Raw genomic sequence first — 13,791 nt, 5'->3', positions numbered from 1 at the left:
AGCGGGCTTGGGAAGTGATCCGTCCCGGGTCGGGATATGACAATAGCGCTCGTTTTAGCCATGTCACAAAAAACCGTCTCCAACCGAGGGTCATAGGGCCAAACATAATTTATTATTTAAAAACTACAACTTGAATTCAAATCCAACGGCTAAGTGACATTAGTTAGCCGTTGGATTTGAAATTTTCTTTTGCTATAAATATGGTGGATATTGGGCTATAATTCACACAACTTTAAATTCAATCTATTTCAATTCAATCTCTTTTAATTCAATCTTTTTCAATTCAAGTTTGCAATGAATTCCAACTTTGGATCCTCTTCGGATTCCAACTGGGGGTTCTCATCCAATTCCAAATTGGAAGCAAAATGGGCGCAAATGAGACGAGAAGATGAGGAGTTTGATGAAGAAGTTCAAGAAGATGAGGCGCAAATGTTATTTAATGTTGTTTCATATTGTTTAATGTTGTTTCATGTTACCTAATTTAATTTAATGTTGTATAATGGCTTAGGAAGTTATAGGAAAATAAAATAGAATTTAAAATAAAATGAAACAAATTTTGTGAAATAGAAGTTATAGGAAAAATTTTGTAAATAAAAAATAATAATAAAACTGTAAAAAAAAAATAAATAAATAAAAATCAAATGCAACGGCTAGATGACGTCAGCTAGCCGTTGCATTTGAATTTTAGCTTAAGGATTCCTGTAGGTTATAACCGACAGGAATAATGATTTTTCTGGCCAGCCCCGGGTTGGCATGCAGCCAGCCCTCCAACCCTCCAACCCTTTCAGATTTCGTGGGACCCTCTTATATTCCATAAGCCCTCTAGCCTAGCCCTAGGTTGAAGACAATTTTCGGGCTATTTTTGGCCTTCTGGCCCTCTAGACCTTTCGGTTGAAGATGGCCTAACTCACGCTAAGCCAAAATGTTTATTATAGCCTTAGATCATGTCATTCTTCGAATGTGTTTTAGGCTCGATTTATTAGCAATTTTCGAAAAATTGCACTAGCTCTAACTTAAAGGTATTGATTTAATGACCAGTCATTCAAAAAGATGTGCATTGACTCCTAGGGGTGATTTTGGTACATTACTGTACCAATTACCATACCAAATATTTGGTACGGCAAAATCTATTACCATTACCATACCAAACTTTCAGTATACCGAATATCGGTATACCAAATAGTTTGGTTGGTATGGTATGCCAATGGTAATTGCCACTTTGTTTTACGCCACTTAGTTTGCCCAAAATCTAATATTTTTTAATTAATGTAGAAGTGTAAAAAATATAGAAAAAATATATAAACGCTCGTAATGACAAGCTTTACAACTTTCGTGAAGAGCTTAACTTTGAAATTCGTCATTATCTTCACATAAATCATAGATCAAAATTTAACTGTTGATTGTTGTTTACATTTACGCTTCATTTTTCTCATCAAATTTTCTTTTTTTCGGATTTTCTTTTTTTTGAAAACATAATCTATTAAAGAATGCAGGAAGATGAATGGTTTGGATCGTTGATATTATGTTCAGAGTTTTACGGTTAGTGAAAATATTGCTTGATGTTTATAAAGTTTCTACAAACAATATGACATCGACTCATATTTCAGTTAACCGTAAATATCGAAACGTGATATCAAAGATCTGAACCATTCATCTTCTTACATTCGCCAGAAGATCATGTATTTAAAAAAGAAAATTTTAAAAATGAAATTCAGTAAGAAGAATAAAGCGTAACTGACAATCGACGGTTAAATATAAATTTAAGGTTTATGGATTATAGTGTTGGATTTTGAAGTTGACTTCTTCATAAAAGGTGTAAAGCTTATCACTATCAGTGATTGTATATATTTTTTTTACATTTTTTACACTACAACAATAATTATTATTAATTTTGCCCTCAAATAATTATATGAATAAATACATAATATAATATTAATAATATTGGTAGGTATGGTATACCACCGGTACTGGTTTTGGATACTAGTACCGTACCGAAACAATATGGTACGGTACAAATACCGTACCGTTACCAATTGGTACAAATTTTTGGTAATAATTTGGTATGGTATGGTTGGTACGGTAATTTGGTAAAAATTTTCACCCCTATTGACTCCAGTACTTTGGGCTCTAAATAAGACTGTTGTTAGATTCAATATGATGAATAGAATTTTTTTTTGGGAAAAAAAAAAGAAAGAAAAAAGAATATATTAGTTTTTTATGTGAAAGTCACTCGTGAAGAAGCATGTTGGAGAATAGAGTTTGACATCGGAAACCAAGGCATTTTATAATAAAGTCTCATACCAAATAATAAGTGATTGACTAAATTAGAAACAATATGAATGATATTAGTGGTCATACTAAACCTTTAGGTTAGATCATTGTTTATTGATTCATAGTTGGTACTCTTATATTTTTGCATATTTTCTTATATGCCACCAATTCATTACAATATATTTAGGTATGAAGATTTCAATACACTAAGTTAGTATAATATGTTTAGGTACATACATTTCTTTCACTAGTTTCATATAATATATTTAGGTACCAACATTTCGGTACCTTAGTTTAGTATTATATATTTAGGTAAGGAATTTTCGATACACTTATGTTTTTGTATATTTTGTTATGTGCCACTAATTAACTACAATACATTTAGGTAGTACAATATATTTACGTATGGACATTTTGGTACACTAATTTAGTAAAAATATATTAAGATACAAACATTTAGGTACTAATAAGAGGAAGTTAAATAAAATTAATGAATTAAAATGTGTATAATAATCAATTTAAAATTTAATGTAATGACATTAAATAAGATATCTATTAAATATTAAAACAAAAATATAATATGAATTTGAATTAAGTACACATTAAAGGACTAAAATCAATATCCAATCTAACACCAGGTTTTTATTAAATTTTAATCTTCTTTAAGGATTAAAGTTTAAAAACCCTTTTATTTTTTCAAACGAGCGAAAGGACTTTTATTGTGGAGGGTAATAGGTAATTTTAAAAGCTGAAAATATGAGGAGAAAATAAAAAACAGTGTTGAACTAACCGTAATAAATCTTTTCCCATAAATTGAGTCGGCTTCCACTTTTGAATGTTGAACAATCACTGGCCAATGTTATCAAGGGGAATTCTCCGTCGTGATCTTTAGCCATGGCTAGTTATGGGTAGCGCTAAATCAAATCCCACACAATATTTATATATAATAGAAATGTGAAAAACGACAGTAAAGTATGCAGATAAAATATGTAACCAAAAAGATCACACACGGGCAAAAGAAGATATAGCTAGGGCGTCGACATTAATAATTGGTCGTGTTTGAAACTCAGTCGATTCCCTCTCTTACCAAATCGTTTATAACGAAGGCCGAGAGAAATCAGTTGAGAGGCATCGGTAACGTGCAGTGTTTCGCGTGGAGTAACAGAATAGAGATAACGAGCCATTATTTCCCCATTTGACAAACTCTGAGCGAAGACAACTAGAGGCGTCAGTGCCGGAAGGTAAAATACTAAGTAATTTGTCATTCTTTTCAACCATGCGTTTGGCTACTTCAACCCTGTTTTGACTGTTCCATATTGCGCACGCTGCAGTTGTTAAGCGGCCGGACTGCATAGTGAAGAGCTGTACCGCCACTTGAAATTCTTTCACTTCCTACCTGGGGATGGTCGCGAAGAAACTGGATCGCTTTATCCCAATCATTAGACTTCACATATTTGACGAAAGTTGCATAGATATCGTTTGCATTGCTCTCATGTCCTGAATGCCATATTTTATTTTAACTTTGTTAACTGCTAACTTTCCCACGCAATATCTTAATTTGTGAGGGATCAAGGTATATATACACACTACCTGCATTGAGCCCTTCTTCCATTGCGAGCTCTGGCCTAGCTTCACGATCAGTTGGGGTTGGCCCATCATCATGATCAATCGGGGCTGGATACGCTTGAAAAAGTGACCTCTCATCTGAAAATGGAAATCTTGATGTTCAGATATTACCATCAATTCTTAATTTTTCCTTTCTTTTCCTTTCTTACAAATGCCTATGTGTGTGAGAAGTTCAGCACCGTAAAACTAATTGGTAAATGAGAAGGTAATACGCCTACTACCAATAAGCACAAGTAAGGTCCCTCTTTTCTCCAATGTGGGATTCACTCTCAATACGCTCCCTCATATGTGGCGAAATTTCAATCTTAACATGTGGACAACACAAATCGGATGACGTGGAGCATGTGTGACCATTGCCATAGAAAGTTAGAATTCCACTGTAAAACCAATTGGTAAATGAGAAGGTAACACAGCTACTAAAAAGCACAAGCAATGTCCCTCTTTTCTCTGATTGGCAATATTGGAGTAGCTCAATTACTTATAAGTACAAGTAAGGTCCCTCCTTCCTCGATGTGGAATTCACTATCAGCAATATGTACGTACCTGTTCTCGTTCTGTCTGATGGTTGACTATAATGTGGCATCAATTTATTTGACAAAATATCTCATGCTTCTTTCGCCGTGATTGCGCTTTTGATAAACTTACAAGTATCGTCCCCGCAAAAACTCTGGATTGCATATAAGGCCCTGGCATCCTTCTTCCTCCAAGCCTTACGTTCATCTTTTTTTTTCTTCATCTGTTTTAGGAGCTTTGCCTCTTTTGGAAACGTCCCTATTAGTAAAATGAAAATATATAAATAAGTATAAAATCTAATTTCCAATATTGAATACTTGAATATTAATATGGAAACATACATAAAAAAATTTACATCCGTAGGTTCATTGGTGCCTTCGACGACGTCCTAAAGATCTTCGGCCAACAAGTAGGTCTTAACCGGACAGCTTCAATCTTTATTGTTAATACGGTTAGGAGGTTTAAGATTAGCAATTACACTGGTAGGGACAACCGTTGCTAACACATTTAATCTGCCTATTACCAATAAAATTTTATGTTAATCAAGCGTAAGCGAGGAAAAAAAAAAAAAAAAAAAAAAGGAAGGAAAAAATTTTATCGCTGCAGCCTCTTTTGAAGATTGCCCTAACTCAATCTGTGTTGGGGCAATCTTCAAAAGAAGCTGCAACGATGAGCTATCTAATTCTTAATTAACCTACATGTCCAGAGTAGCCAATCTTCTCATTTATAGATAAGCAATAATGTAAGGTTTTTTTTTCCCTTTATATGTTCGTTTGTAATAAAAGATTAGCAATTAAAACATACTTGGAAAAAGACCAAGAAAGATAGAAATGAACAAAATTATAAGCTTTGTAAGACAACGGTTGGTGTCAAAACTCAGATGGAGTCTAAATTTAATACAACACGTACTGCTGCGACTGTTCTTTTTGGTCTCAGCGTCACGGGATGGCTTGAGAGAAAGAGAGGGGCTTGTCAGTGTTAGAGGTTGCCAACAACAATGTTATCTTCGTGCGTGTGTGAAAGTTGCATGTAAATTTGACTTCTTAACCAAAAGATTGTGTATTGAGTAGGACACTAATTCGGTTCAATTCTTTTATGTGTATCAAGCGAACGAGGACTTAAAATTCAGTGTAACTTCCTGTATGCTTGCCTAAAATGTAAATGAAAGCGAAATAGAAACTAAAATGAGAAACAAAATGTAATTATTTCATGACGAAGTCAAGGTTACAAACGTTTACAAAAGTAAAATTTAGGCAGATGGGCCAAGCTACATGACTTGAAATGTAAATTGATTGGAAATGTAAAGAAAGCAATAAAACTCTAGCAAAATTCAAGCCATGAAAAGCAAGTAATGCTAGAGTAGTCCATCGAGATCACTAGTATTAGATTGGACTTAGTACAAAACATGCGCCTTAGAGAGAAAATCATGGTGGTTGGAAATGCAAATCCATCGAATCTTACCACAGGGTGACTGAGCTGTAAAGGTTTTGGACCACAAAGATCGTAGGCAATGTTTGCTTCGAAAGAAGGCTTGAGATTGTAGCTGAAAAGCTAAAGAGTTTTGCTGAAGAGCAATTGGGCTTGCGCTGAAAAACATTTGGGTTGATTAAATTTGACAAAGGTCCTGAGCTTGAAGGCATGTGGTTCTATTTATAGACATAGGAAAAAAAAATCTCACATTGTTAAGTTGGAGCAGGGGTAAATCGGTCATTTGATGCTAACAGTGACTACAATTTCTAGATGCTGGTAGTGACATATCGTGTCGGATGATGTGTTTGTGACATCAGCGTGTGGATGATGCATGCATAGGTATTTAAGGAGACAAGATATTTTCAGACCTGGGTCGCCTGCATGGAAGAAACACTTTGGAGAGATTTCTGTTCAGGCCTCAGATAGGTTGGAGTTAAATGAGATGGTCCTCTAAGCCTTGGTTTGAGCTTCGAAGTTGGTGGCCAAAGTCATGCAACTTTCGCTGAATAAAAATGGATAGGCCTCATAGCATACCTAATTTATGGCTCAAACAATAACCATTTCAGTTAAAAAACGGAAAGCGAAATAAATTATCAAATAATATCCTAATATGTCAACCAGAGAAAGAGTTTAAACATTATTCAAGGAATTGCAATTAGATGGGTAAGCTACTAAGAGCACGGAGACGTGTAAAGGCACAGCAATAAGATACCATGCGAGACGCCGATTCAGAAAAAGTCATATAATTAGGATATGGATTACCAAGCTAAGAACGAACAAGAGAAGAAATTACAGTATGCATTTTCATATTTTGAGTGATTCAGCTTCCAACTCAACCAATGTATTAAAAGCGTGAGGCGTGGGCGAGGCGTCCGAGCCGAAGCCTAGCCTAGGCGTGAGGCGAAGCCTTACAGGATTTAATTTTTTTTTATATTAAAAAATAATACTATGTAAAATAAACATCAATTCTCAATTTTTCATTCAAATCCATAGTCATTCAAAAGATAATATCATTTAAATTCATCATTCAAAGGTAATATCACCCAAATTCATCATTCAAAAGGTAATACAAACAAAGAAAACAATCATTCATCCAAATCATCTTCATATAAATCAAAATACAAACAAATATATAAATCATTCATCTAAATAAATTTCTAACAATTTATTAATTAATTTATAAATTAATCCTTTAATTAATTTATTAACAATTAACCCCTTAGTGCCAATTTCTAACAATTTATCTAAGTGCCAATTTATGGCAGTGCACATGGACACAATTTATGGCAGCCGGCAGAAGCATTAAGTTTATGGTATAAGACTATAAGTGCAAAACAGTTTGGCAGCCACACAGACATAAAACCGTGGGCTCTGTCCCCTGTTTTCTATTCTGCTTCTTCCTCTCTCTCTGTCTCTCTCTCTCTGTCTCTCTCTCGCAGAGCACCTTCGGCATTCCCCAGAAAATGCAAAACCAGAAAACTAAATCCCCATTAACCCCAGAAAACTATTAACCCCTTCCCCAGAAAATAAATCCCTAATTTCAGAAACCGTAACCTTTGGGATCTTGCTGACGGCGCTGGGGCTGGGCTGATGGCGCTGAGGTGACGGCGGCGTGGCGGCGTGGCGACACCGATGTTCTGAGCCTCTGGGCTTCTGGCGCGCGAAAGTAGAAGAAGCAAGGCAGAGCCGCAGAAGGCAAAAGGCAGAGGCAGAAAAATGGGTCGAATTCGAAGGTATGGTGGGTGAAGACTGAAAATCCTTACCCAAACGACGTTGTTTTGGGTTTGGATAGTTTAAAAAAAAAAAAAAAAAAAACGTCCAGACGCCTTGAGGCGCGCCTCCGCCGCCTCGGCATCTCCGGCGAAGCATTTCGCCTACTCCAGCAAAACTGAGGCGTTTGCCTCTCCGCCCAGCCTCAAGGGCGCCCTAGGCGCGCCCCTAGGCGAGTTCTTTAAAACATTGAACTCAACTCACCTTTTAGTAGGCCTCCAGCAAAGGGTTACCAAAGAGGAAGCAACAAGATCCAAGCACGAAATCAAACCAACGCCCTGATCCGATAAGGAAGAACCCGCAATCTATAAAGAAATTCGAAAATATGTAAGCAACATGGTTAAAATACCACGTATTCAGTCCCAAAAAACTGTTCAATCTGGATAAAGAAACAAAAAAAATAAAGATCTACTAAGAACCAAATGAGACAACTGGGGAGAAGTTTAAGAACCTGGCAAGAAAACAAGAGAATGTTGCGACCTTAAACGAAGAGAAACACAACTACCATGACAGCTAAGAGAAAGGCCTCTGAACTTTGGTTGATTGATAAGTGTAATGGTTGTAATCTTTATTCTAACAAATCAAAAACAAACAAAAAAACAAAAGCGTAATCTCATCTTTGATGAGTTGTCTCTCTTTTTATGGTGTACTCGTCCACTCATCTTATCTCTTTCTAAAGACATATATAGATATATAGAATCCAGACACATGAAAACATGTAAAAAAAATTGTTAAAAAGGTAATTTTGCATGTGTGGGGAAAATTATATACCATGTAAAATTGGTGAAAGAAGTGATGAATTAAGTAAACACTGTGTCTGATATGTACAACCTAACTACCATGTCCTCGTGTTCTAGTCAATCGTTTCTACTGAAGAAAGTTTCATAAAATTAATTGGCAATATGAGAGTGGGTCAAACTCTTATAAGCTAAAGTCCCTCTTTCTATCAATGTGAGGCTTATTCTCCACATCTACTCACTACTAGAATGCTCCACAACAGACATCTTGGACATATAATTGATTGTCGTGATAGAGTATGAGTTTAAACATGACATTAAAGCAGGTTATAGTGTGAGAATTAGATATGGAAAAGTCTTATTAATAAGCTTTGAGTAATCCTAATTCTTGTAGGATTGATAGTACTAATGATAGTTTGAGTTTTGAGGACTTAAATATGTGCTAGGATTGTGTATATTCACATGTTAATATGAACTGGATAGTTGAGTCCTATGCTGATTCTAATAGGAGGCCAACAAGGAAAACATTCACACTACAAGAAAAATGAGCATTGCACACAATAAATTATATGTGCCCCTTGAGGCCAAAAAGCACCAACAATTGTGCTCATAGACCAATAGCAACAACGCAGCTACTATCTTTGTGTATGTGCCCTCTATGGACGTCACCATTTCCAAAAGGGCACAATACACTGTTTGGTGTTGAAAGAGGCAGACACAAATGGACCACTATTTGTGCCTGTTTCTGACAACTTTATCAGAAGACTTTTTCCAGCCATATTGACACTTACATTATAATTGTGCCAACATGAATTAAATATTAAAAAAATCAAAATTTAACAAACTCAAACTGAATTGAGGAAATGCAAAAATTTAAATTTTCATAAAATGAAAACAGCCTACAACCATGAAACCAACTTTCACTTTCCCAATCTCACAAACATATATTATAATGTTACATATTTTATCTCTAATACAAAAAGACTTGAAAACAAACATTTTCGGAAAGATGCATCTTCCCCAACAAGCCTTGCACTTCATCAAACCTTTGCTGCTCCAGAAACGAATTAATGAAGATAACATGTGCAATATTTGAACCTCTCACAAAAGTCATGAATAAATATCAAATTCAAAGATAAAGAAAAACCACACAATTTACAAGAGCAAAGAAAATGAAGGGATAAAGAAAGAAATAACTGTGGGAGGACTCTTATTTGCTTTAGGGGCCTTTCTACCAATTGCTTAAAGATGATTCTTATATCACAACTCAACCCTCCAAAACAGCCAACAACGGAAGCGGAAGATTAATAATGAAAGTATACAAGCGCTCCTCATAAAAAAATAAGTTTACAAGTGTTCAAGATAAAAAAAAAACAAACAAATAAAGCAACTCATACAACTAACAAGAGGGGAAACTACCACATATTTCCAGTGATGTTCAACGACCAAAACTTTCAAACAAAAAACTTAAAAATGCATTACTACGTTGTTCAGTCCCATAAGACCTTGCATAAGGTTACATGGCTAATTGCTCAAGGTTCAAATTCGTCATAGATAAATCTTATCATCTTCATTTTGACTTTACATTACCACATGTATGATATGATCTACAAAAAGTTCATATGTTTCTGAGTAAATTCTCCAAGTTTCCACAAAAAAATACTCAAATAGTGCACTGATCCTTCTCAGCATCTCAGCTTCACTACTTGACTCACTAACAATCATAAAATCTAGCATAATTAAACAAGGAGCCAGACCACTAACGGTCTGAAAATTGGTAAAGTACTAAAAAAATACTAGATCAAGGAACATCAACAAAACTGGTTGAAAGAAAATAATCAACAACAAAAATGAAAATTCCATTGTTGCTGAAAGACAAACGTGAATCACAACTATTCCCACTGAAAACCAAAGCAAGAAAAGAGCCTATCAAATCCAGAATAAAATAAATAAATAAACCCTATTTTCATAGAAACATAACACAAAACATTTTACACATTTTCCACCAGCTGAACAATTCCCCACCAGCAAGGAGAAAGTTAAAACACCCAAATAACATATCACAACCTTTTCTTTTTTAATGAAAAGTCTTAGTTTTTAACGGTTACTAATACCTCTCCAAGAAGAACTTTGAACTTTGAAGCCACAACATGAACTCCCAAATCTAATTTGACAACATATTAAATCACAGTTCTTAAACACAAGCCCCAAATTCAACCCCGAAATTTAAAACAGAATAGACTTGAAATTAAGTCCAACTATATCCCAGTTCCTATATTAGAAACAAATGAGCTAAAAACTAAAAAACAAAAACAATCAGATGAACAAACACAATACCCAAAAATATGACTTATTTGGAAGTGGAATGGGTGATTATTATAATCAAAAAAATGAAGAGCCTTGCCACTATATCGAAGTCTAAGAGGAAGAGAGGAGTGAGAAGTTGTCCTCCCTGCAACTCTGTCGTCATCCAGCAGGTCATCTAGACTGGAGAAATGGGTCTTCCAATTCCCACCATTAATACCAATGCATACATAATCAAAATACGCCATAAACTGACAACGTATAAACCCCAAATTCATAAACCCATGACTTATTCCATCAACAATTCCAAAACCCACCAATCATTTCATACAAATTTTCAAACGCAATCAATCATTTCATGCTTGATCTTAGTGACTAAAAGACCCACTCGGCTAACAGACTACAATATTCATCGGGTACACATGGATTCTATAGCCATCACTCATCAGAAACCAAGACAAATATAGTCGAATGCAAAACCATTCCTACAGGACGGACTACCAATACTCCATTCGTTATTTTCGTGCTTTGCTTTTTTTTTTTTTTAACGGACTTTAAATTTCTTATTCACACTAGAAAATCTTTAAAAAAATTACAGATTATTGAATCTGGGATCAACAGAAGCAATTTACAACATTTCAAATATGGGATACAATACTAATTGACATCTATAATGGAATTAAAATTTGACATCTAGAATTGATCCCAAAACTGAAATTTCTATTTTGGAAAAGCACTTACATTAGAGGACAGCCCACGAAGAAAGGATCATTTTTACCTCTTAGGTCGAGGTCCAATTCCTGCAGGCTTGGCTAGAAATTGGCCGGAAAACCCACGGTCACCGTTTCTTAGATATGAAATTGAGAAAATTCGGTTACGAATTTGTAGAAACAAACTTAGGGGTTGGAAAGAGAACTGGAAGATGATTCTAGAGGTATAATTTGGCGGCCGTTGGTGACTAGTGGACGGTGGCGCTGTTGCGTGAAAGAGAAGAGGAAGAGAGAGGATGCGAGAGGGAGGAAGATGATTGAGGAGGAAATGGAGGATAGCTTAAGTGAGGATGTGGTTGACGAGGAGAGCCCGGGGTTGGTGAAAGGCTTGGGTTGATTGGGAAAGGGAGAGATAGAGGAGAGGCGGGAGGAATTGAGAGGAAATGTTGGGGTTGAGAAGGAAGGGAAAGAGAAAGAGGAAAGGCGGAAGGAATGAATTGAGAAGAGTGAAGATTGACAAGAGAGAGAGTGGTATTTTTTTTTTTTTTTTGGTCTAAAGAAAGAGTGGTGTTCTGCTTTTATTTAAAACAAAGGACACGAAAATATTATTATGTCAGTTTGAAATTAATAAACAATCTTATTATTGTGGAATAGGAAAAAGTAAATATGTAGAGGACACAAAAACATACTTTTTATTTAAATATATTAAATTAGAGGGCACGAAAACTGATATCGTGTCTTTGTAAATTAATATTAAATTTTCATTTCTGACATTAAAGGGACACGTGAAAGCTGGATGGACATTTGGGCACAAAAGGCTTGGTTTTCGTGGCCAATAATGTGTTTGTGTCAACTTTTTTTATATTTGGGCACAATACTTGGTGCCCTTTAAAAAATGCTCACTGTTCCACCCTATTAGTGTTTAAAGGGACACAAACTCCTCATATGTGTCCTCAATTTTGTATCCATAACCCATTTTTCTTGTAGTGTCAGTATATAAACACTAGTCACTGCTTTTGCAATTCTCCTGCTTGTTTCAATTCAAAGACCTATTCTTCTCGTTTCATTTTTGTAGTTGCAAAGTTGTGCTTATCTTTTGTGGCTCAATGGCACACCTATGGTCTATAATATGGTAATTATATACATATATATACATCTTACAGGTCGAGCCATTAGAAATTGAACAAGGGTTGGTCTTCTCTATATGTGCAATAAAGATGAATAGAGTTGAGTCCTACAGGATTCTAAAGGCCAGTCATTATGTGATAAAAGTTTTGAATACTTTCATTGTCAGTCTCTAATTGGTATCATCTAGTAAATTTAGATTTCATATACAACATTGCTAAACAATCCCAAACTTTTTTAGACGTAGAAAATTTTGCAAGTTGCATGTCAACAGAATTGTTGATCCAAATAAATAATTTTTGAGTTGTTCATCTGCTAAGTATCTAGCAACTCAACATAGTTTTTCTCCTTAGAGCAATTCTGTCACATCCTGGCTTGGGTCCCCACCACATTTCGGGCTGGACTTTACCGTAGCACGATGTTATCCGCTTTGGACCCCTACCACGCCCTCACGGTTTTGTTTCTGGGAACTCACACGAGCATCCCGGTTTGGACGGAATGTGCTGACACCGTCAGTCAGTTTTAATGGAATCCGTTAAGGTTTAACGGAATATTCCTAACGGCATTAACTGACGCCGTCAGTGTGACTGTCATGTGGCTGCGCATAGGTCCGTGCACTCGCCGGTGCGTGGCAGTACGTGGGGCCTCGAAAAATTATTTTAAAAATATGGAGATGTTCGTGAGGGTGAGTAGATCACGTTGGTATATCCAAACACCACATTTGAGCATTGTATGAGAAGTTATTACCTAATTTTGGTTATATGCTTTAAATTGACGTTTTTATAGTTGTTTCGCATATAGGTGAGACCTATCCTGAGGATGAGCGCAGTCACTCAAGGCTCGGGGGCTACGACCCTTCCACATACCAGTGAGTGGGCTTTTGGTTTTCCGTATATACCTATATACTTGAGAATTTTCCCAGATAATGAAATTGAATGTTTATATGTTTTAAATGCCATGCATAGTCTTTGCCTGTTTTAATTATGCATTGTTTGTTGCATATATTTGTGTTTGGTGCTGCAGACGCACAGGTAAGTGTCAGGTAAGTTATAGGTTATGGTTGTGAATTAGTGGTTATGTGAGATGCATGGAAAGCTCATAAACCTGCACCCCGGTGTTAGTGCTCCCACCCAGAGTAGGGCATAGTCCTTCACGTGATGTTCACCTCCCGCACCACATGCTCATCTTGGATCCAAGTTAGGTGCACAGTCCTGTCGTATAGAACACTTTAGGTGGTTCCGACTTGTGTGCAGATGTAGTGGTTA

General features: G+C 35.9%; 1 protein-coding gene across 6 annotated transcripts in view; it reads right to left on the bottom strand.

Moving 5' to 3' along the window:
• The window catches only part of LOC137708868 (uncharacterized), a 41,571-nt gene extending 33,313 nt beyond the window's left edge, over positions 1-8,258 (bottom strand). The window contains exons 1-7 of one of the 6 annotated variants that reach the window (XR_011064839.1): positions 8,102-8,258; positions 7,855-7,955; positions 6,249-6,414; positions 4,752-4,926; positions 4,441-4,668; positions 3,862-4,274; positions 3,295-3,768 (exon numbers count right to left, since the gene is read on the bottom strand). Coding sequence is in view for 5 of the 6 variants with exons in the window: in XM_068448028.1 (XP_068304129.1) it covers positions 3,563-3,768; positions 3,859-3,975; positions 4,441-4,480 (363 nt within the window). In the remaining variant the exon portion in view is untranslated. Of the gene's footprint in view, positions 1-3,294; positions 3,769-3,858; positions 4,275-4,440; positions 4,669-4,751; positions 4,927-6,248; positions 6,415-7,854; positions 7,956-8,101 lie in introns of those variants that run through there. The other 5 variants (XM_068448028.1, XM_068448031.1, XM_068448029.1 and 2 more) reach the window with 5 other exon arrangements.
• Between the last annotated feature and the right edge of the window lie 5,533 nt (positions 8,259-13,791).

The sequence above is a fragment of the Pyrus communis genome, chromosome 11 (assembly GCF_963583255.1).
Source record: "Pyrus communis chromosome 11, drPyrComm1.1, whole genome shotgun sequence".
NCBI lineage: Eukaryota > Viridiplantae > Streptophyta > Magnoliopsida > Rosales > Rosaceae > Pyrus > Pyrus communis.
The sequence above is the reverse complement of the archived record's forward strand: the minus strand, read 5'-3'. Positions and strand labels throughout refer to the sequence as shown.